Source organism: Stigmatopora argus, chromosome 2, assembly GCF_051989625.1.
Source record: "Stigmatopora argus isolate UIUO_Sarg chromosome 2, RoL_Sarg_1.0, whole genome shotgun sequence".
In the NCBI taxonomy this organism is placed as follows: Eukaryota; Metazoa; Chordata; class Actinopteri; order Syngnathiformes; family Syngnathidae; genus Stigmatopora; species Stigmatopora argus.
Window position 1 is genome coordinate 1,679,160 of NC_135388.1, and position 24,216 is coordinate 1,703,375.

The 24,216-nt window shown below is 40.4% G+C and overlaps 3 protein-coding genes across 3 annotated transcripts; 2 read left to right on the forward strand and 1 right to left on the reverse strand.

Annotated features, from left to right (window-relative positions):
* The first annotated feature begins 328 nt into the window (after positions 1-328).
* On the forward strand, positions 329-7,550 carry ildr1a (immunoglobulin-like domain containing receptor 1a). Its single transcript, XM_077625362.1, has 9 exons — positions 329-610; positions 1,652-1,822; positions 3,182-3,331; positions 3,793-3,912; positions 3,990-4,136; positions 5,345-5,467; positions 5,546-5,724; positions 6,114-6,677; positions 6,788-7,550. Exons 1-9 carry the CDS (start codon positions 565-567, stop codon positions 6,824-6,826), a joined length of 1,539 nt encoding a protein of 512 aa, XP_077481488.1. The 5' UTR covers positions 329-564; the 3' UTR covers positions 6,827-7,550.
* A 606-nt stretch (positions 7,551-8,156) lies between these two features.
* tmem39a (transmembrane protein 39A) lies at positions 8,157-17,870 on the forward strand. The gene is made up of 9 exons (XM_077625375.1): positions 8,157-8,463; positions 9,670-9,866; positions 10,845-11,067; positions 11,144-11,227; positions 12,337-12,491; positions 12,566-12,908; positions 12,983-13,170; positions 14,918-15,038; positions 16,687-17,870. The coding sequence occupies exons 2-9, from the start codon at positions 9,754-9,756 to the stop codon at positions 16,921-16,923; spliced, it is 1,464 nt and encodes a 487-aa protein (XP_077481501.1). The 5' UTR covers positions 8,157-8,463; positions 9,670-9,753; the 3' UTR covers positions 16,924-17,870.
* Positions 17,871-18,620: 750 nt separating this feature from the next.
* On the reverse strand, positions 18,621-23,310 carry prss23 (serine protease 23). The gene is made up of 2 exons (XM_077625403.1): positions 23,062-23,310; positions 18,621-20,797 (listed from the first exon to the last, which is right to left on the reverse strand). Exons 1-2 carry the CDS (start codon positions 23,085-23,087, stop codon positions 19,672-19,674), a joined length of 1,152 nt encoding a protein of 383 aa, XP_077481529.1. The 5' UTR covers positions 23,088-23,310; the 3' UTR covers positions 18,621-19,671.
* Between the last annotated feature and the right edge of the window lie 906 nt (positions 23,311-24,216).

Below are 24,216 nucleotides of genomic sequence, written 5' to 3' on the forward strand. Positions count from 1 at the left end.
GTATGGAGAAGTACCTTCCTCGGATGTGTGTGTGTGTGAAATTGGGGTCATTTATGGAACTATTTTTGCTGAATGAAAAAAAACTTTGCCTTAGGAAAACTTCCGGATTGGCTATGAATACTCATCTTTTTTTCTGTGCCATTGACGCAGCCAGACGTCCAATTCGTGAAATGCGAAAAATCATGACAATTTTAATGTATTGAAACTACTAATAACACAAATAGGCTTCAAGATTTCGAAAAGATTTGAACGTCAACCTGAAACCAATATAATATACAATTAAAAAGCCCTACCTGTACATTTTTATTGTATTAGTATTTATTTACATTTTTGGGCGATGACGTCACCGCAATGGAACAGCTACCTGTTTCGGGGCGGGGCCAATTTGCCTCCGTCGTTTGACTTGATTTCAGTCAATCAGTCAAACTTACAGAATCCCAACTAAAAGCTGCCGTGAAAAACCTCCCCAAAACAACCCTTAACGGGTCATTTTTCCTCCTTTCCCCCCTTTTTCTTTTCAAAAACATTGTTTTCTAACCGTAACGGCGTCTTTTTTTTTCCACAATGCGGCGTTTAATAGCTACCGCCATCTTTTCTTCACTTCTAAAAGGTACAGTACATTTCCATTTTCTTGAATTATTCATATATTCATTTATTAATGTTCCTCCTCTCTATAAATCTGTTTGAAATGAAAAGTTTGTGGCAGTTTCGAAGGGAAACAGTTGCTAGCTAGCATCTTGACAAAGCTAAAACAATTTTAAGTGTTGTTGTTGTTGTTGTTTTTATCCATGTTGAATTTCCCCAAGTGTACGTTTTAGCATCTCGTAATATGTTTGAAGTAAGTCATTTTGAAGCTACTGGTTTCATCCCACCTTAATATTTGTTGGCTGGTTTCACTTCCTTTGTCTGTGTCACCAGTTTTTCAGGTTGGACAACTATGAGATGAACTCCTTGTTGTTTTAGCTAAACACTCACTCTTGCATTCTTCCCATACTCTTTTTAACGTGTACAAATACGGGTACTAAAAGGTTAGCAAGGTTTGTAAGAAAACAAAAAAAAGACCTGGTAAGAAAATTGGTTAAATTCCCACATAGATTAACGGTTAATCTAATGCCCCCCAACAATGTAAATAAAAAAAACCTGTCATGCATTTCGGCCATTACGGTTTTTAAGATACACATTACGTCTACTTACGAAATTAATCAGCTTCACAACTTGTTTTGTCACCAGGTTTTTTTCGTAAATAGAGCAGTATTTTATAAGTTGTAAATTCTCTAATTCGTCCCAAGGCCTAAAAAAAATACCAATGAAGATTGAATAGGTGTCAAAGGTGCGGCCCGTGGGCCAGAAAGTCCCTCAAAATCAATATTACATTGAATTGAATACCTTTTATTCACATAATACAACTAAAATGAGCATTAAAACGTCAGCGTAAACCACACACATAAATAAGTAGTCATACTATAAGGATTTAAATTTTAAAAAATGATCCAAAATTGACCAGAAATCATTTCTGAGAAATGACATAAAAGTATCCTAAAATGGAAATAATCGACACAAAATGAACTAATTCATCAATTCACTGTTTGGTGCCATTGAAGATGCCAGACGTCCAATTTATTTTGACCTGGACATTTTTTTTTCCCGCCAGCGTCACTGTGCATTCAGGTGATCGTCTCCCAGCAGGAGCGAAGCACGCCTCTTTTCGCCTCCGTCACCCTGCGCTGCGACTTCTCCACGTCTGCTAACCTCCAAGACGTGCTGATCACTTGGAGGTTCAAATCCTTCTGCAAGGACCCCGTCTTGGAGTACTACTCCACAGGTAAAAAGGCCACATTTTCATCTCGTGTCAAAGTAGCTCGTTCATTTTCTACACCGCTTAGCCTCACAAGGCTCGTGGGGGGTGCCGGAGCCTATCCCAGCTAAGTCATCGCGGGGCACAGGTAGACAAAGGACAAACAATCCTATTATTTAGTGTTCAACCTGCTAGCCTAGCATGCATGTTTTTGGGAATGCGGGAGGAAACCCGGAGAAAACCCACGAACATACAAACTCCATACAGGAAGGTCTGAACCTGGGATCAAATCCTCGATCTCAGAACTGCGAGGCCAACGTGCTAACCTCTAGTCCAAGGGTGTCAAACTCGGGTTTGTTTGCGGGCTGAAATAACATCAACTCGATTTGTGGGCCGGACCATTTTAGATATAATATTTAGATTTTTTTTTTTGATGAACCCTAAATATTCACTTTTTTATAGATATAAAACTGTTTATTTGAACTTTTTTTCTTAGTGAGGGAAAACATCTAATAATCATTTGTTTTTCATTTCAAATGGAAACATTTTTCTTAAAAATTATATTCAATATTAAAGTGGAAAACCGAAAATATTTTTATATATTTATTTTTAGATTTTACAAAATGCTTTTTGACCTAAAAACACCAACAGAAAAAAATGGATAAAAATTGCAATTATTGATTTAAAAAGGGGGAAATCAGGAAATATAATATACATCTATAATCTTCATTTGAATTTGTATTTAAAACAAAAAGTCGGCACTCATGATTGACTTACTCGGCCGAACAAAATCATGCGGCGGACCAGATTTGGCCCCCGGGCCGCCACTTTGACACCTGTGCTCTAGTCCAACGGGCCGCTATATATATTCTTAAAACCCTCCAAAGTTAGCATAACCATATTTTCTCGTATTTACGCCGTATTTGTCGCCCAAAAAAAAGATGACTGAATCGAAGGTACGGCTTCTATGCGCACAAATTAGACTTAAAAACGCCATAACGCAAGACAATGCGGCCGTTACGGTCATTTATTTTAGAATAGAGAAAAGATAAACAGATAAAACGCTTAACAAAATTGATTTTGATGTCTATGAATGAAATTCAAGAACAAAAATAAACCGTATCTTGCACAAAATGTGAAAAAACTCACTTGTGCTCGCTCAGGGCGCCGCCATCTTACCCAGTGATGACAAACTAGAGCACTACGGATACACTTCCTGGTTGTAATGGTCATCTGACTTCCTTTTTGAATAGTCACAGTAACTCAGAAATACCACGTGCATTGAATTTTTTTTTTCATTTTGACTTGGATTTATTTAATAAAGGGACAGTACATATTATTGAACATCTACATATTCATGTTCATGATTGGAATATTTTTTTGTAGCTTACCAGTCGGCACTCCAGTTGGGTCAGGATCCGTCCAATGACTGCCCAGATCGCCAACGCACCATTCGGACCGTGATTCAGAAGAGGGGAAACAATGAGCCCATCCGGGGCCCCGAGTACAGCGATCGCAAGATCTCCATCCAGAATAGTGAGTTTCCGCTTTTTCGGTCAAATGTTTTTCTTAGCCTTATGTTAATTAGCTCGTGTTACGACCACAAACATATTTAAAAAAGTTTTTATTTTTCCAAAATGACAAAAAAGAAAAGATACATGGACTGTTGTTAATATTTTTCAATTGTAATTTACCCAATTCCCATCAAAGTGAACATGATTAATATAATTTTACATGTAGTTCATGCGCCTAACCACAAGAGGGCGCGCTGGGTTTCAACAGAATCACTTGGAACTGATGAAAACAACTGATAGGTTTAACAACACATTTTTTTTACTTTATAAAAAATATAAATAAATTCACCTCATTGTTGCCACTATAATAACTTTTATTTTAAAAGCCTTTCAAGATGACATCTGCTTGTTTTTTTTATTTTATCTAACAATATTCCCCCAATGTGCGACTTGTTTATAAAAAAAAATCCTGCTCTTCCACAGAGGCCGACCTGGTCATCAATGAGGTGATGTGGTGGGACAACGGCGTGTACTTTTGTGCCGTGGATGCGGCCGGCGACACCACCGGAGACAACGACAAAGAAGTCAAGCTCATCGTTTATCGTGAGCCGACATTTTCCGAGCGACCACCGTTTTGGGCGCGCCTTTTGCTAACGCGTGACTCCTCCTCCCCGTCTCAGATTGGCTAACAGTGCTGTTCATCGTCATCGGCGCCCTGCTGCTCATCATCTTATTCGGGGTCTGCTGCTGCCAGTGTTGTCCTCAGATATGTTGCTGCTACGTGCGATGCCCCTGCTGCCCGCAGCGGTGCTGCTGCCCGGAGAAAGGTAGACAATAAGATCTTAAAGGAGCATCCTGGAGGATTTGCACTTCATTTAATCACCTAGACCAAGGGTGTCAGACTCGGGTTGGTTCGTGGGCCGGACCATTTTAGATATAATATTTAGATTTTTTTTAAATAAATAGATTAAAAGAACTGGATTAAAAGCCCTGAATATTCCATTTTTATAGATCTAAAGCAATGTTTATTTGAGCTTTTTAAAATATATTTTTAGATTTTACAAAATGATTTTTGAACTAAAAACACAGAAAAAATGGATTAAAAAAGGACAATTATTGATTTAAAAGGGGGAAAATCAGGAAATGTAATATACATCTATACTCTTCATTTGAATTTGATCCTAAAACAGAAAGTCGCCACTCATCATTGACTTTCCCGGGCTGCACAAAATGATGTGGTGGGCCAGATTTGGCCCCCGGGCCGCCACTTTGACACGTGACCTAGACGTTCCAGAAAAAAAGTATTTTGCAAATACCGTCGTTTTCTGACTAAAAGTCGCACCAGCAAAAAAAAAGACAGAAAGAAAAAGAAAAAAAAATATTTACAGTAATACCTCGTTCATGGCGGTTAATAAGTTCCGGTTTATATATATATATATGTATATATGTATGTATATATGTATATGTATGTGTCTATATATATATATATATATATATATATATATATATATATATATATATATATATATGTATATATGTGTATATGTGTGTCTATATATATATATATATAAAGTTAATATATATATATATATATATATATATATATATATATATATATATATATATATATATAGACACATACATATACACGTTGCATTTTCTTTCCTATACAGTAGTGTAGAAAAATCTATTAAATACACCTCAAATTGTAATTTCTTATGTATTTGGCGGATCCAAGTTGCCAGGCGCTGAATTTGCGGTAGTCGATCCACCTAGTGGCGAGGTACAGTAATCCCTCGAATATTGCGGTTAATGTAGAACAGACATGGCCGCGATAATCTAAAAAAATCGTAAAGTAGGGTCACACCTCCCCCTATTAAAAAATATAAAAATAATTAATAGCAGAAAAAAAATCTCAAAGTAGTGATAAGTGAAGTCGTGATAATCGAGGGATTACTGTATTTTGATCCCGGTTGCAGTACCATTTCCGGCCATCAACTTTTACGGGAATGAAAATTGTAGACGTGTCTTTCAGCGGTCATGCAGCATCGCATGATGAAGGACGCCAAGAGGGCCATGAATCCCTGGATGATGGGACAGCCAATATACGGACCCCCGAGCCAGGTTCCCTCGCAAATGAACCCGCTGCTCTACCCAGGTACGATAAAAACCGCAAGGCCACTTGAGTTTTTTTGTGCTTTTTTTTCATTGGCCGCCTCGGGTCCATCGCCCTCAGGGTCGGTGAGCGGGAAGAGCATGTCGATGCATCCCATGCCGCTGCCGCCGCCCCAGTCTTCGGCTTACAGCGTGCCGACCCCGAGCATCCACGGGGCCCACACGCCCGCCAACAACAACCAGATGCTGGACTACATGGAGAGTCAAATGCGAGGCTTGGATGTCAGCAGTCCGTTGCAGGTGTGTACTGTCATTCCTTAAATGACCTTATCGTGCTGGACAATATGCCTCTACTTACAAAATCCAGAAGTTTTTTGTAAGTAGAGGCATATTTTACCGATGCCAATTCATTCTTTAATCTTAGCCATGATAAACGTATTCCAATTTTGTATGAAATAGGTATGCCAATTGCAATGCACATTTATTTCAATGTATTTTTTTTATTTTACAATTTATTACGGTTTGTAAGGCTTATATGCGAGTATATACGGTACTTTATTGAGCGGCTGAATGATCCTTCCTTGTCAAAACGGATCCCATGTCTAGCACCGTCATCGGCATCCAATAGTAGTAAATTGATGAAATCCTGCGGTTTGTGTCTTTTATAAAAAATTGTATTTATTTTTTAGCTTCAGCCACCACCACCCCCCCACATGCAACACATCCCCCCCGCCCCCCAGCACATGCCCATCAACATCCCCTTTTCGGGCGGGGCCCCCAGCTTGATATCGGGCCTGGGCGACGTCCCGGCCGAGCGCCGCGTCATCACCCTGCCGCCCATCCGCGAGCCCGGCCGAGTCCCGCCCCCGGCGCCCAAGACCCGCCCGCCCAGCTCCAGCGAGAGCAGCCGCGGCTTCGGCTCCGGGACCCCCGCCCGCCGCTACCCCTCGCCCACGCGGTCCAGGGGAATCCCCAGAAGCTACAGCGAGGAATCCCTGGACGGGCGCTCCCACGGCGGCCCGCGGCGAGGCCCGGATCGCTCCCGTTCCCGCTCCAGGGACGATCTCTTCGACAGCAGGTCCAAGTCCGACCACCCCCCGCCGGGAGCGCGTCGCCCCTCCTGGAGTTCGGACGACGAGGGCTCCGGTCGGAGGGGAGGAGCTAGGAGAGGGGGCGGGGCCTGGAACGAGAAACCTCCCAACTACACGGAGTACGAGCCGGGAAAGAAACCGAGGAGGAGCGAACACTACTCTGTAAGAAAAACGTTGCTTTAGCGTATTAGCATCGGGCCCCCGCCAAAAATGGAAGTTTAATTGTTCTAGCTTTAAGAAAAATGAATCTAAAGTTAGTGTGTCTCTCTCAGGTTAAGAGCTATCGCAGTGGCACCAGCGTCGTCATCTGAACGGAGCTGTGAAAACGCCCTTTGACCTCTGACCTCTTTCCGAGCACCCGATTGGGAGTTGGCGGCCTTGTTGTCCAACTCCTGCTACTTTTGGAATATGTTATAATAGCCCCCTGTTTGCACAGTTTTTGTCTTTAAACGGAATATTTCGTATCATTCAGAGCATTAGAAAGGATGTCAAATGTAAGCGCGCCCTCTAGTGGTTTCTGGATAAAGTGCATGCTGGAAAAAAGTTGCGCTTCAATTCAATAGACAGAAACAAATATGTAATTAAATCACATTCTATAGTTTTGGAATTTAGCGGTAATAGTTTTTTGTGTTTTTTTTTCAGTCACCAATTTTTGCCATGTTTTTATTAATTCTGAAAACAATATTATAGCTCTTAAAACTTACTAGCAACAAATGTCAGAACTATTACAGCTGTTACATTATATTCATTATTACGTGTTTGATTTGCCCTTATTTTTTTGTGAAAATATGTCTCTTTATACTTTGAATGGTGAAGTTTTTTTTAGTATATCAATGTGTAAATGAAGTACAACACTGTATGTATCATAATTTGGTGGGAAATCAGATGTTTCTATTGTGATTTTCAGGATCTACTTTTACCCTTTAAAATATTCAATAAAGCACCAGTTTGTATAATACATACCGTTTGTAAAACACTAAATTATTGTATTTTCTGTATTGTTTCTTTTTGCTTAATAAAAACTTTCACATGTAAGCTTTTGACGTTTCATTTCACAAATTATGTGACTTTAACTGCAAATTATTTCCAATATATTTATTGTAGTGGCCTTTCATTAGTTAACATTGAAAATTGTAAAAACAATAATCATTTCATTTGCAATGTGGCTTATATTTATTTCACTTCAAGACTATTTTAAAATAAATTCCAGGATTAAGAAAAAATGAATCAGAAATAGTAAGAGGTACAGTAAATACTTTGAAAGTTTAACATTAAGTCAATTTCTAAGTATTTATTAATTCTTTACTTTATTCCTGCCAGTACTTTTTATTCAAGTTTACTTTGATCTCTGATCCACAATCCCCATCACTTTGAGTTGACTTAAATGGCCACAGGAATAAAAAAATATATAAAATAAAATATTCCAAAAATCTGATCATCCGACTTTTATAGTATTTACGAGTCTACTTTTTTGTTTTTGCACATAAATCACAACTTCCATTTTTTACAAACACAAAAATAGAATCAAAATCCTCACTCTATTTTAGCAATAATATACGCACATTTGAACCTTAGGAAACTTTTATTTTTTTAATAACCAAATTGTTTATGATTCGTCGTGTCGCTTGCTGATGACGTCATTTGAAGGCGGTGCGGTCTTGCCACGTCGGTCTCTGTGAAATGCATTTACACAGTTGTTCCTCACGGCTTTGGCTTTAACTTTTTGGGGCAATAAGACGCCTTTTTCTTCAAACGCCGAGTAACCGGGGACCGCAGGGGCTCTTCCGGGACCACCGTAGCTCATCTCCGCGGTGCTGTTTTCGCTCTTATCGGAGTTAAAAGGAGGCGGAGGAATGTTCGGTTTCGTCTGTACTCGTCCGGCTGGAAGGCAGACACAAGTGACTGACTGATGCATCCTCGTTCGCTTCACCCTCCCGTATGTTGTCGTGTAAGTACAAAAAATACAATTTGGCACTCCATATGAAATTTTCGGTGATAAATTTGAAGCTATTTGCTAAAGTTTCCCCCTTAAAAAGAGCCCACTTGCCGTGGTGTCATGTTTGAGAAACGCCAGGTTGGTTTGATTGCACGTCACAGCTGTGTCATCAATATGGAAGCAAGCAACAGTTGCTAACGTTGATTTTATTTTGGCTTTTTAAAAAACTTTTTTACTTATTTTATTTATTTTCAAGACGTTCACGGTTAAAGTCTGATGAAGTGATAAAATACGGCTCCCGCAGTGTTGGTTCCTCTTTTCTTCTGTGACTTTTAAGTCAAACGTTGCCATTTTACTCGTAGTTTGTTGACTAATTTTAGCCTTGAAATGTGTTCAATTAAAAGTTGCCTAAAATTTGGACCTTATTTACCACCTCAGAGAATATTTGTACCCAAATTCAGCAGGTTAAGTCATTGTCTGCCATTGACGGTGGTGGGCGTCCATTTTTTTGACTGCAAAGTTTTAATACTGGAAAATAAATCAATACATTTAAAAACAAACAAGGGAAAAATGAATGAATGTGATTGGCCCTGATCATCCGAAACCTCAAAAGTGATTGGACGTTTTTCACTGTCAATGGCAGCCATTGAACTAATTTGTAATCTATGCAATACATTTTAAAAACACGTTTTTTTTACAAAATTATGATCATAATACGTGAATCATTCAATTATTGCTACCCTGTAGTCTGATTTTATTTGACATTTATCACTGTCAATGGCAGCCTGTAAATTAATACTTGAAAATAAGCAAAGAAATAAAAAATATATTTTTTGTCCAGTCCAATGATCTGTAAAAGATGGATAATTTGATCGCTGCCATCTTTTATTTCTTGCGTCATAGAAAATACGAATAAAAAATGGTCAGAAAAAAATAGATACAATTTGCGTATCTACATTTTTTTTACTTTGTTTTTGTAGAAGTGATGGTTTTTTTTTTTAGATTTTTTAGAAAAATGTCCTTTCCACTGATTAGCGCAGCGTCAGCGATTGCTTCAGGTCACATCACTCTCGTAAATATTGGGTCAGGATGGCGTCCAAACTGCAAATCGTGAACGTGCTCGTAACCAGAATAAATAAACGAGATTAGATTTAAAATTTCCGAATGAAAACGGCAACACGTGGGAATGAATATCTCCTTTTTTGCCATCCTTCGCAGTGGCCTCAGCGTGTATGGTCGCTCACTAGAGAGCAAGGGGGGCAGCAGTCCCGGCACGGGAGGTTGCCACGGTAACCGCCGACCATGCCAGGGGGTCGCAGGGGTCCGAGCAGACAGCAGCTGAGCCGCTCCGCCCTGCCCTCCCTGCAAACTCTTGTCGGAGGCAACCTGGGCAACGGTACGGGCCTCCGGAACAGGTACGGCACCCCTTTTTTCCCCCCTCCATCTTTCTTATCACTTGCAGAATAATCTCCAATTGAAGTGTAAAAAACAATTCAACTCATTGGCTACTATTGACACTTATAGATGTCTAACTCACTTAAACTGGCTGTAGATGCTCATCTTTCAATGCTATTGACAGCGATAGACGTCCAATCCATTTTGACTGGGAGAGGCGGATGTAGAAATTAAACAATGATCCAGTGATGGTTTTAAAAACTCCAAATAACATTAAATAGACGCCATAAAAACACTTTCCGCTATATGCTATTACTCTAGACACTGCCCTCTTGTGGCTAGTGAAATTATGCTAACATTTTACTGTACAGTAATCCCTCGCCATTTTGCGGTTCGATTTTCGGATTTTTTTTCTGGGGAATTTTTTTAATTTAAGTTTGTTATTATTATTTTTTATTTAAATTTGTTATTATTATTTTTTATTTAAATTTGTTATTATTATTTTTTATTTAAATTTGTTATTATTTTTTATTTAAATTTGGTATTATTATTTTTTTAAATTTGGTATTATTTTTTATTTAAATTTGGTATTATTAGTTTTTATTTAAATTTGGTATTATTAGTTTTTATTTAAATTTGTTATTAGTTTTTATTTAAATTTGTCATTATTAGTTTTTATTTGTTATTATTATTATTATTATTTTAAGTTAATACAAATGTTAGAATACACGCTGAAACTCGCAAGCAGAAGCAACTCCCCTATCTTCCGCTTGCTATTAGAACTGAAGAAATTATATTTATTTATTTTTAATAGGGGTGGCCCTAATTCACATTTTCCGATTATCTAATCCATATTAACCGCTATATTCGAGGGATTACTGTATTCATACTACAATTGATAAAACATTTTAGCCAATTTTCAAGTGTGTACATAACTCACGATTGCTTTTTATTTTGTACCCTATTTGTTTGTTTGCATTTTTATTTTATTTTTTTAGGAACAGCAGCTCTTTGGGTCTCTCGGCGCCCCCTCTGTCGGCCGTCATCACCCCGGAGCCCGTCCGCCACTCCAAGATTCCCGCGCTGCCATTGGATAGCGGCCTGCTCTTCGAGTTCCTCCTCTTCCTTTACCTGCTGGTGGCCTTGTTCGTGCAGTACATCAACATCTACCGGACGGTTTGGTGGTACCCGTACAGCCAGCCGCCCACGTCTACCTCACTGGTAAAAAGAGCCGTCCGGCGCCGAGCTAACGGGCTAATCGCCATTAGCTCCTTCATCTTCGTCTCTTCGCCCGCAGAGCTTCCATTTAATGGACTACCACCTGGCGATCTTCATCACGGTCATGCTGGCCAGGAGGCTCGTTTGGACGTTAGTTTCAGAGGTGAGTTGAAGAAAGCCAGTCATCGGGTTTACGTGCCGTTGACGCAAATATACGTCAATTCTAGCTTTTTTTCTTCATCGCAATTCGTTTAACTAATGGGCAATTTTGACGGACAGGAAATGATTGCCCCCCTCCCCCAGTCAAAATGCATTAAAATTCTTAATGCAATCTATGGCACTAAAATATGTTATTGAATTGAATACCTGTATTGTAGTTATACATTTATATTGAGATTTAAAGATTCACTATGAAGGACACAAATAAATAATAACAAATAAGAAGTTGACATAAATAAGTAATCGACATAAATTCAGTAATCCCTCGATTATTTCGAATTCACTACTTTTGCGATTTTGTTGTTGTTGCTATTATTTAATTATTATTATTTTATGAGTCCTAGTAGCAAGAGGGACTTCTGCTTATGAGTTTCAGCATGGATTTTCTCTTTTTTTAATTTTATAAAAATAATCAAATAAAAAAATATATATACTATATATATTTAATTTTTTATTTTAAATTTTTATTTTAAAGCCATAAAATTGGGAAAATCCACGCTGAAACTCATGCGGTAGCTACTAGAAGTTTTTTTTTTTTTTTTTTTGTATAAAATATATATAATTTTTATTGAATAGCGGTGACCCTACTTCGCCATTTTTCAATTATCACGGCAATGTCTGGTCTAAATTAACCATGATATTCGAGGGATTACTGTAATCGACATAAATAAGTAGTGGACAACATAAATATGTAGTCGAAATTAAATATGTAGTCAAACATAAATTTGTAGTCCAATCCAAAAAGTGACTAAAGAGGTTAGCACACATTGAGTTCAATACTAATGTGAGATTAACCCCCCCCCAAAAAAAAAGCAACATAAATTGAAACAACCACCACGACATTGCAGGGAAAATCAGGCATCAAAATGTTTATTATTTTTAACCTCACCATGTTGCTTCAGAACAAATACCCAATTGATAAACAATTTTGCTAGCCTAATAACCCCCTCTAATGTCCTCGTATAACAGCTACTGATGCCATATCTTTATGAATGTTTTTTTTAACTCTTTGCAACATCTCCTAAATAAGATGTCCGTCCTCCCTTCATCCAGCTGTCTTACAGCACCCCCGTCTCGCAAGTGTGCTATCTGGTTTTGATGGCGGCGCGACTGTGTCTCCTCACCGTTTGCTTTTGGGTGCTCTGCTGGACGCTGGTCAACCTTTGCAAGAACCACTCGGTTCTCAACCTGCTCTTCCTGGGATACCCGTGAGCTCACTTTTTTCCCCCCCTCTCGACGCCGCGCCGCCGCTGACCCCGCCCCCTGCACCCCCTACCCCCAGGTTCGGCGTCTACGTCCCCCTCTGCTGCTTCCACCAGGAAGGCCAAAAGAGCCCGACGACGACGTGCGATGGCGACGACCCGTCCGAGCCGGCCGAGCCGCCCCTCTCCCGGCCGCGGGACTTCCTCCTACTTCTGCGGGAGAACCTCCGCGAGCAGTTCTCCAGCCCGCCGCTGACGCCCACCCACACGTGCCCGCCCCACACGCACTCGCACACGCCCGGGGTGATCCGTTCGGAGGTGGAGGAGCTGAAGAGCGACTTCAACCGGAGGATCAAGGAGGTGCTCTTCAACTCGCTCTTCAGCGCCTACTACGTGGCCTTCTTGCCTTTGTGCTTCGTACGGGTAAGTCCGCCCCCCCTCCCCCCGAAACCGCTTTCCCCGCCCACCCTCCGGAAGCAAAAAAACGGCCCTTCCAGAGCACGCAGTACTACGACATGCGGTGGTCGTGCGAGCATCTGATCATGGTGTGGATCAACGCCTTCGTCATGCTGATGAGCCAATTGCTGCCGCCCACCTACTGCGACCTGCTCCACCGCTCGGCGGCCCACCTGGGTCGCTGGCAGAAGCTGGAGCACGGTTCTTACAGCAACACGCCGCAGCACATGTAAGCGACCCCCCCCCCCCCCCCCGTCGACTCTTTCCGAAGAAAATCTTTGAAGGATATTGACACAATGATCACATCACTCATGACTTCAGTCTGCTAGACAACACTAAAACCAATCATAAGCGTTTATAAGCAAGCTCTGAAAGTATTGGACAGAAAAGCAACTGTCAGATATAGTCGTACCTCTACTTACGAAATTAATAGGTTCCAAGACTTTTTTCGTAACTTGAACATTTCATAAGTAGAGGTGTACTTTATATGTAAATTCTTTAATTTGTTCCACGGTACTCACACAACTACCAACTAAACCCCTTAAAATGGGTCAAAGTGTGTGTTTTTGTATGAAAGATGTGAGGAAACACACAAAAATGAGAGAAAATTATAAGGGAATTATTAATTAACGTCAACTTGATTTCACGTGGGCCGGACCGTTTTAGATATAATATTTAGATTTATAAATGGATTAAAAGAACTGGATTAAAAGCCCTGAATATTCAGTTTTTTATAGATCTAAAACAATGTTTATTTTAGCTTTTTTTATATATATTTTTAGATTTTACAAAATGATTTTTGAACTAAAAACACAGAAAAAAAATGGATAAAAAATGACAATTATTGATTTAAACGGGGGAAAATCAGGAAATTTAATATACATCTGACCATTTTAGATATAATATTTAGATTTTTTTTAATAAATGGATTAAAAGAACTGGATTAAAAGCCCTGAATATTCAGTTTTTATAGCTCTAAAACAATGTTTATTTGAGCTTTTTTAAATATATTTTTCAGATTTTATAAAATGATTTTTGAACTAAAAACACAGAAAAAATGGATTAAAAAATTACAATTATTGATTTAAAAGGGGGAAAAATCAGGAAATTTAATATACATCTATACTCCATTTTAATTTGATCCTAAAACAGAAAGTCGGCACGCATGATAACTTTCCCGGGCCACACAAAATGATGCCGTGGGCCAGATTTGGCCCCCGGGCCGCCACTCTGACACATGTAAAATAAAGCGTTTGGCTCTAGAGGTGACTGCGTAGTTAATTTCAGTTCATATTGATTAGCCACACCTTGACACTATTATGTCAAAACAATTCCCTTTTAATACTTCAAAAGGGTGAAATGACTAAAAAGGCACTCATTTCCATGTATTTTGACTTTTTAATTGTGAGTATGGCTCTCAATAACATTTGATTTGTTTATGGCTCCTCCCCCGCTACAGAATTTGTCCAAAAAAGTCACAGATTAACATGAGCTGGCTCTAGAGGTGACTGTGTAGTTCCCTTCAGTTCTCATTGATTAGCCATACCGTAACACATGATCAAAATAATTCACTTTTTATACTTCAAAAAGGCACTCATTTCCATGTATTTTAACTTTTTAAATGAGTATGGCTCTCAAGGAGTAACATTTGAAAATGGGATTTGTTTTTGGCTCCTCCTCCGCTGCAATAATTTGTAAAAAAAAAAAAAAAATTAAATTAAAAATAAACATGGCTGGCTCTACAGGTGACTGTGTAGTTCCCTTCAGAAAGAGTGCCAAATTAGCCATAGCACCTTCTCTGTCCGTGCCTCACATACCTGGAACTCGATACCAAATCGCAATTAGCCCCGCCTCTGAACCTCTTGGCCAATCATCTCAAAGCCTGGCTGTTAGACCAACAAAATTGTCATCACAATGCTGCCTAGAATTGTGCTACTTGTGTGTGTGTGTGTCATCATTTTGTTTTGTTTTTCTAGGTGGTCGGAGCAGACCGTTTGGCCTCAAGGGGTGCTGGTGCGTCACAGTCGCTCGCTGTATAAAGCGGTGGGAACGTATAACGTGGCCCTTCCCTCGGACGTCTCCCACGCCAGATTTTACGTGAGTAAACCGCGCTCGTAAACGGCGGTCTCCTTTGAATGATTGACTCTGAGGCTCCAGTCGCGACGCGGCGGGAAACTGAAAGGCTCAAAGGCCGCCAACGTGAAAAACGGTCGCAATCTGAGGTGTCCGGGTGATTTGAAGTGGAAGGGCACAGTTCATGCCTTTTATGGATTGTTTTTTGTTGTTGTTGTTGTACTATGCAAATGTCATTCACAAAGCCTAATGCTTAACGAGTTCTTTTTTGCACGGCAACGCGCTCGTAACATAACATAAACAAATTGAAATGAACTTGGATTATGATGCAGACACACTCAAAAATAAGTTGAATCTAACCTTACACCAAACTTAATTCTAGTTTTGTTTTAAATTTTGATACCTTTCTTCTCCTGTCTTGGCTCTATTGGCCCCGCCTCCACCCTGACTTTCAGATGCAACCAATCAAGGGTTGTTTGCTTGTATCTTCCCTTCAAAATATTCCCAAAATGATGCACACAAATTTACCCACAATAGGATAACGCACGACCAATTGCCAACGAGAAGTAGTATATACTCCTCTCGTATTAGCGATCGCTCCGCCATTCTGCACTGACTAACGCAAAAAACACTGGAAAAATGCAACGCCCGTCTCTCGTAGTGCAGGGGTGTCAAACTCTGGTTGGTTGGCGGGCCGCATTAACGTCAACTCCATTTCATGTGGGCCGGACCATTTTAGATATAATATTTAGATTTTTTTTTTAAATTGGATTAAAAGAACTGGATCGGAATAGTCAGTTTTCTAAAGCAATGTTTATTTGAGCTTTTTTTTTCTTAGTAATGGAAAATTTCTTTTAATCATGTTTTTCATTTCAAATGGAAACAAAATATATATATTTTAATGATGTTCAATATTAAAGTGGAAAATGGAAAATATCTGTATTTATTTTTAGATCTTACAAAATGGGCTTTGAACTAAAAACACAAAAGAAATAAAATTGGTTTGAAAATATTGCAAAGATTGATTTAAAAAAGGGGAAAATCAGGAAATGTAATGTACATCTATAATCTTCATTTTAATTTCATCCTAAAACAGAAAGTCGGCACTCATCATTTACTTTCCCGGGCCACACAAAATGATGCGGCGGGCCAGATTTGGCCCCCGGGCCGCCACTTTGACACCTGCAGCCTAGAAGAAGAAAATCGCACTTCAAAATGTCTGCGTGAACTTGAATGGCCACATTACAGTAATCCCTCGAATATCGCGGCTTCACTACATCGCTTTTTTTCTGGGGGAAAATTTTAATTTTTTTTGTTAATTAAATTTTTTTGCAAGTTCATAAAAATGTGTAAATCCACGTTGAAACTTGCAAAGAATTTTTTTTAAATTTTAAATAGGGGTGACCTTACTTCCCGGTTTTTCGTTTATCGCGGCCATCTCTGGTCTACATTAACCGCGATAATCGAGGGATTACTGTATTGCAATCATTAATAAGAGGAGCAATTGACAGGTACCGTATTTTCACGACTATAAGGCGCACTTAAAAGCCTTAACATGTATGTCAAGGCACCACTGCACTGTATTGCAACCATTAATAAGGGTAGCAATTGACATATTTTCTGTCTTTTTGGAGTTGTCCTGATCTCCTGATTTTTTTTGTTTCCCTTCCAGTTCCTATTCCACAAACCCTTGCGGATCCTGAACCTGCTGATCTGGATCGAAAGCAGCGTGGTCCTATACCAGTTATACTCTCTGCTACTATCGGAGCGCTGGAACCACACTCTGTCCCTGGGCCTGATTCTTTTCTGCAACTACTACGTCCTGTTCAAGCTGCTCCGAGACCGCATCGTGCTGGGCAAGGCCTACTCGTACCCGCCGCCAGATAATCTGGCCTCAAAGCCGCAGTAGCGCCGAAAGACGGGACGGGACGGACGCTTTAGCGTCGCCCATTGGGTGACCGCTCGGAGGAGGGTAAGGGACACGACGCCTCCATCGTCTTCTTTTTGATACGCTTGTATTTTTTTAAATGCCATGTTTATAGAAAACTATTTAAAAGAATATTTTATTTTGTATACCATTTCCTGTTAATCCCGGGCATTAGCGCGACCAACACGTTAGCGCGCTACGTCGCCAAAGATGTCAAAAAAAAACGTGGACGACTTTACGGTTTTGCAAAGGTTTCCACGCAAGGGTGTTCACGCCGGCACCCGCTCGTTTTTAGTTCGTGGGTTTTTGCCGGGTTGTTGTTGTTGTTTTTTAGTTTGGTCTACGTTAATCGTGCCTTTTTTCCACAAAAATAGAAATTTCTGAGGCGCTTTTGTGCCTTTTTTTGCCATCCCAAATTTAGTCCACTTGAATGTAGTCGTTGTCTCCAAAAGGGGGCGCTGTTGGCTTTAAAAAACAAACGCCTGCCTCGATTTAAAAAGAAAAAAACGTTGATAAAAATCAAAATTTTCGCTAAAGTTGAGCATTCTGCCTGCTTTTTAAGGTTTTGGAGATTTAACAAGCTTTTCACTTTGGTGCGTTCAGGCGTTCGTTCCTTTTAAGGATAAACGAACGCCGAGTTGAATTTCTCTTTTTGTTCCGCAAGCAAAAAAAAAATGTTTAAAGAGCTGGTCCTCATATTTTCTTTCTTTTTTTGCCAGTTTTTGGTTTCACCCTTTCCGCATCTTTTATTTTTTATTTTTTTGGCATCTGAAATAATAAAAAAACATGGCGTTGAAATGAACACAATTCACATTGGAAAAGATTTCCCAAGCATTTACTTGTTTCTGGAACGTTAAATTGGTTAAAAAAAAAGTGTGCCAATTTCCACCAAAGAAAAAAATAAATGTCCAACAGACAATACACGTTTACACGATTGTATTTCCGCTTTGTTTTGTATCTAAATCATGTTTTGTCAGACAATATAGGCATTTCAAATGATTAATATACATTAGGGGTGTCAAACTAGCGGCCCGGGGGCCAAATCTGACCCGCTAATGTAAATCACGCATGTCAACTTTAAATCTTTCGCTAAGATTAACTCCCTAAATCTGACATTTTTCTCCTCCCCCTTTTAATGTAACAAATAAGAGCACATTTATTGCATATTTCTTTGCTTCCAAAGATAAACAAAATCTCCCAATCCCGTTTTCGTAAATAAATTTAATGCATAAATATATGAAAAGAATATTTGCATTCATTACTGTATTTTCTCGCATATAAGCCGTATTTGTCACTCAAAAAAATGATGACTGAATCGAAGGTACGGCTTATATGCGCACAAATTAAGACTCGACATGCACGAAACGCCATAAAAAAATGACAATGCGGTCATTTATTTCAAAATAGAGAAGAGATAAACAGATAAAACGCTAAAGAAAATTAATTTGACATCTATGAATGAAATTCAAGAAGATAAATAAAGCATAAAATGTGGGAAAAAAAAATTGTGCCTGCAATGCTCACTCAGGGCGCCGCTATCTTACCTAGGGATGACAAACTAGACCACTACGGACACACTTCCTGGTTGTAGTGCTCACCTGACTTCCTTTTTGAATTTGTCTACGTGCAGGCAAAACCCTTTAGGAATTTCGAATTATAAATCCATTTATAAAGTATCTCATAAATAGCACGTGCGATGATTTTTCTTAAGATTTTCCCTTCAAAGTAACACATTAGTACTCCCTATTAAAACCACGAATATAGATATGAAAATTGTCAATCAGGGGGCGGCTTATATGCGAGAAATTTTAAAATTCAACCATTTTAAGGCAATTTCAAGGTACGTCTTATACGCGGAGGCGGCTAATATGCGAGAAAATACGGTAATTAGAATATATAAAAAGTATTAACATATTTTTCAGCTTAAAAAATAAGGAATCTTAAGCAATGTTATACCGACTATCAAACCCGATGGAAGTGTGATCACCTCCCAGTCAAAATAATTTGGACATCTAGCGCCCTCATCACCATTCAAATCAAGTTTGACACCTAAACAAACGGCACCTTTTGGTCACTTTCTTGTACATTCGTATATAAAAAAAAATATCGTAGAAAAAGTGAAGAAGAAAAAAACAGTGCAATCCTACTCGGCATTGAAAAAAAGAATAATTGTCATTTTTGGTTTTTCTTTAATTGTCATCCAGATTTCCAGCTAGCTTGCGCTAAAGTTGCCTCGAGGTACGAGTTTCCTGCTTGCGAGTCTAAACGCTTGTATCTCAAATCATCTTTGGTCCTTGAAATGAAGGCAAATGTTCATTTCTCCTTATTTTTATTTTTTTTGTACTATTAATTAATTCTTTTTTTTTTTTTTTTAAGGTTGAAAAAAATGTGAAAATCCACGCTACTAGAACTCAGCACTGAAGTTACATTTTTTTATTTATTTTTTTAAGAGGGGTGACCCTACTTTACGATTATTTTGATTATCGCGGCCATGTCTGGTCTCCATTAACCGTGATATTTGAGGGATTACTGTACAATTTAATATAATCCCTCCCCTTTTCATGGTGTTCATTGGCTGGTGCGACTTAGTCTGAAAAATACGGTAAATAGACTTTTTTTGACATTTAAAATCTTTAAAGTTCCCAAATTGCTATCTATTTTCTGCATTTGAAAGTGGATTTTTATCGGTAGTCGTCATGCCGACAGGCCGACGCCCCCTCCCTCCCTCCCTCAACCTTCCCGACAGTCCACAAAATTTCCTTTTATCCAATAGCAGATCTGCGCGTACTTGAGTGGCGTGATCCTAACGGCCACGTTAAATTCCTGCGAAGCCCCCCGCCGCTCCACCCACTGGTGCCCGGAGAAGACCCCGATCACCTTCCTCTCCCAGCGCCGCCGCCCGGCGTCCCACATCCGGGCGTAGACCCCCGAGCCGCTGGCCCCGGGCCGGGCGTCGCAACGCTGGTAGAGCAGGTCGGACGTCTCTTCCCCGGCCCGGCAGAAGCGGTACACCAGCTGACCCGGGCGGTCGTTGTCGAACCCGGAGAAATGGACGCGGCGGCCGGGCAGTCTCCGGGAAGGCGGGCTCACGCCCAGCTTCAGGTGGCGCCGTCTGTGCGCCTTCTTCAGTTCCAGGAGGGCGTAGTCGTAGTCCATCCCGATGTCGTTGGCGTTGCCCTTGATCCAGCCTTTGGGGACGTGGGTGCGCTTGGCCCGGATCCACTGGAACTTCATTTTCCCGGACTGGGCGGCGGCGTCCACGTTGGCGGTCAAGTTGGAAACGGCGCCCCGGGAGTCTCGTTTGGGTTTGAGGAAACCCACCCTGAGTCGCTGGGCGCCCTTCACGTAGTTCTTGCCGTCGTGGACGCAGTGGGCGGCCGTGAGGACGTGGCGGTCCCCGACCAGGGTGCCGGAGCAGCCGGTGGACAGTTTGACGGCCGCCGAGAAGGGGTACTTGAGCGCAAAGTCGCGCCCGCCGATGCTGTAGCGGCCGTCGGGGCCGAAGATCTCACGTTTGCGACGACGGGGGACTTTCTCGGAGGACCGGTTTGGGTTGGGGTCCAAGCCGTAGATCCCGACGGCGGTCTCGCTCAGTCGGCCGTCGGCGTGGAGGGTCTGGTAGGCCAGGAATTGGGGGAGGTCCCGGTCCTCGGGGCGATGTGCCTTTAAGTGGCATTCCGGGTCGCACTGGGACGCCACGTCCAGGCGGGCCGGAGAGAGGAAGAGCGGGGCCGGGCGGGGCTCGCTTTGCAGCGGGAGGACCGCCGGGATGCGCTGAAGGATCCACTGGGGTCGCGAGGAGGAGGTGACCAAGGGAAGGACGCTCAGGAGAAGCAGCAAGTGTGTGGAAGGCCACCTGGGGAGGAACCGGAACAGAGAAGATCCGTTGGAGGTTTTATTTTTATATTTTTAATTGGACCGGGATCAGGACTGCGGTGTCTAAACTACAACTACAGGTCAATTAGTGAAAATATCATTGGGTATAGCCCGGATTAGAAGCTTGAGTTCGACCTACATGCTATTGCACATCTCAGCATTAGTGTTAGTGTTAGTATTGGTGTTAGTGTTAGCATTAGTGTTAGCATTAGTGTTAGCATTAGTGTTAGCATTAGTGTTAGCATTAGTGTTAGCATTGGTGTTAGCGTTAGCATTGGTGTTAGCGTTGGCCTTAGCGTTGGCCTTGGCGTTGGCCTTAGCGTTGGCCTTAGCATTAGCGTTAACGCTTTTATTAGCATTAGAATTAGCGTTAGCATTGGTGTTGGCATTGGTGTTGGCATTGGTGTTAGCATTGGCGTTAGCATTGGCGTTAGCATTGGCGTTAGCATTGGCGTTAGCATTGGCGTTAGCATTGGCGTTAGCATTGGCGTTAGCATTGGCGTTAGCGTTAGTGTTTTTATTAGCATTAGAATTAGCGTTAGCATTAAGTTTAGCAATAGTTTTAGCATTAGTGCTAGCCTTAGTTTTAGCAATAGTTTTAGCATTAGTGTTAGCATTAGCGTTAGCATTAGTTTTAGCATTGGTTTTAGCATTGGTTTTAGCATTGGTTTTAGCATTGGTTTTAGCATTGGTTTTAGCATTGGTTTTAGCATTGGTTTTAGCATAGGTTTTAGCATAGGTTTTAGCATTGGTTTTAGCATTAGCGTAGGCATTAGCTATGGGGTAAAATAAACTGACGTCAAATTCATTGTAGAATTTCTGTATTTTTTACTGAAGGGGCGTTAAAAAAAACTGCAGTCATGCGTGCGGTTTGTAAATTCTAGTTTACAAAATAAGAGCATTTGATTCTGCATGCGGCTCCCGTACCTTTCGGCCATTTGTGTTTTCCACGTTTGCCGTGTGTCCTGGGTGTCTCAAAATGGTCGTGTGAGCATTACGAGCACCAGAGGACGACAAAACCAGGGTGCACCCACACAATTGTCACAATACTATATGTAATCCTAATGTTTCCCGTTTGTTGTTGTCCAAAATGAGGAGAAAACAAAATGGTCGAAAGGTACACAGACCAAATTCAGGTAGAAAACCAAGTGCGGGCCGGCTCGGATCTTCCGGAGGGCCAATTCCGGCCCGAAAGCCGTATGTTTGACCCCACCGCTTTTATTCCCAATCGGGCCTTTTCAATTTCTCCCTTGAAAAAATGTTCCCAAAAAGCGTGGCGGCCGCTTTGGAAACAACCTCGTGGGAGTGGAATTTTGCAGCTGCAAACATCGCACGTATTTCGCCAGCAAACATGGCCGACGGGGCAAAGGTCGAGTGGAAAATCCCCAAAGTGTCCTTAAGGGATCGGCCTTAAGCCTAAAAGAGAGACGTTATATTAGATGGAATATATTTAGGGTGCAGAGATTGAGGGGGAGATTAAATATTTGCCGGTTCCCTCCATTTGGGGACCAATCTCTGTCATGTTGCCATGGTAACCAGGGTTACAAAAACATCGTGATGTCATCCTGAATTTAATCTTTGCGACGACAGCATTCAATTCGGCCCGTTCGTGCGCTTTTGTTTTTTTTTGTTATTTTATTAATAGATGTGTTTTGCGATGGCTATAATTAATAAAAACTGGAATTATTTTTAATTTAATTGATTGGAAGTGTTTTGGGAATGATTTGAATTTTATTACATTTAAAAATAAATGCATTTTTAAAGAAAAACAAGATTAATGACAAATATAGTCATTGTCATTTAAAAAAAATATATATATATATAAAAAAAGCTAATAAATTGTCACAACTTTATTTTATTTTAAGAAATTCAAATTAGTGTTATTTGCACGTGAAATTTTATATTTGTTCTGTTTTATAAATTGTCTATGGCCTCACATAACTAATTGGCAGACATTGACGCCAATAGACGTCCAATCTATTTTAACAGACACTGGATAACAACATGGTAATTATAATAATCATTATAATAATTAATAAAACAGCATTATTCAACATATTTTTAAATATTTTGCCCCTATTTGTCATTAACTCATTACCTGCCATTGACAGCAAAAGACGTCCAATCTATTTTAACTCTGATTTAACGCCCATCCCAGTCCAAATTTGGTTCATTTTTTGATTCTCGTAGCCCCAAAAACATGGCGATATCGCCGGATTTCGGTTGACTGACCGATCGACTCACCGTGAAAATCCCAAATTGGAGCACATCGTTGCTCCCAAATAAAAGCAGTCCGCCCCGAGATGAAGTTTTTTTTTTGGGACGTTGTCCCGCGTCGGAGTCAAATCGTCGTGTGTGTACGATTCCAAGAGCGATGCATGTCACGCGAGCTGTCCCATTTCAGGGCGGGGAAGGCTGGCAACGCGACGTCAGGGGAGCCCACGAGGAAGAACATCGGAGGGGTTTTCCTGCCTGCCTGCCTGCCGGACCGCCTTGCTGTCACGTCTGAGGAGAGCGACGAAGTTTGCAGGTCAGTCACGTGACCCGACATGTCGGCCACGCCCCTCTTATTAAAACTAAGTATATAACGCAAATGAGCACGTTTTGTGCCATTTAATCTAGATGGAGTGCCCTCTTTCTACCCATGTTTTACTTAAAAAACTTTTTTTTGATTAATTTGAGATTGACGTCAAGAAAAGTAAAATTGATTTTTTTAATTACATTTTAAAAGTGTTAAATCCCCAATACGGGATGAAATAAAGTTCTAACCCACTGTGTCAAAGTGGCGGCCCGAGGGCCAAATCTGGCCCGGCGCATCATTTTGTGCGGCCCGAGAAAGTAAATGATGAGTGCCGACTTTCTGTTTTAGGATCAAATTCAAATGAAGAGTATAGATGTATATGACATTTCCTGATTTTCCTCCTTTTAAATCAATAATTGTCATTTTTTTAATCCATTTTTTCTCTGTTTTTAGTTCAAAAATCATTTTTTAAATCTAAAAATATATTTAAAAAAAGCTCAAATAAACATTGTTTTAGATCTATAAAAAACGGAATATTCAGGGATTTTAATCCAGTTCTTTTAATCCATTTATTTAAAAAAATCTAAATATATCTAAAATGGTCCGGCCCACATAAAATCGAGTTGATGTTAATGCGGCCTGCGAACCAAACCGAGTCTGACACCCTTGTTCTATCTAACCTAACCTTAAATGGAACCATTAAAAAACATGAAAATGTTTTAAATTGTGGACCGCAATGCACTTTTGGTTGACATTTTTATGGATGAAGCTTTGGTGGGATCCATTTTGGCTGTCAATCCATTAGGATTGGTCGCCTCACCGTCAATGGCAGAGAGAATTATCACTTTTTATGGCAGATAACAAGTTAGTTAAAAAAT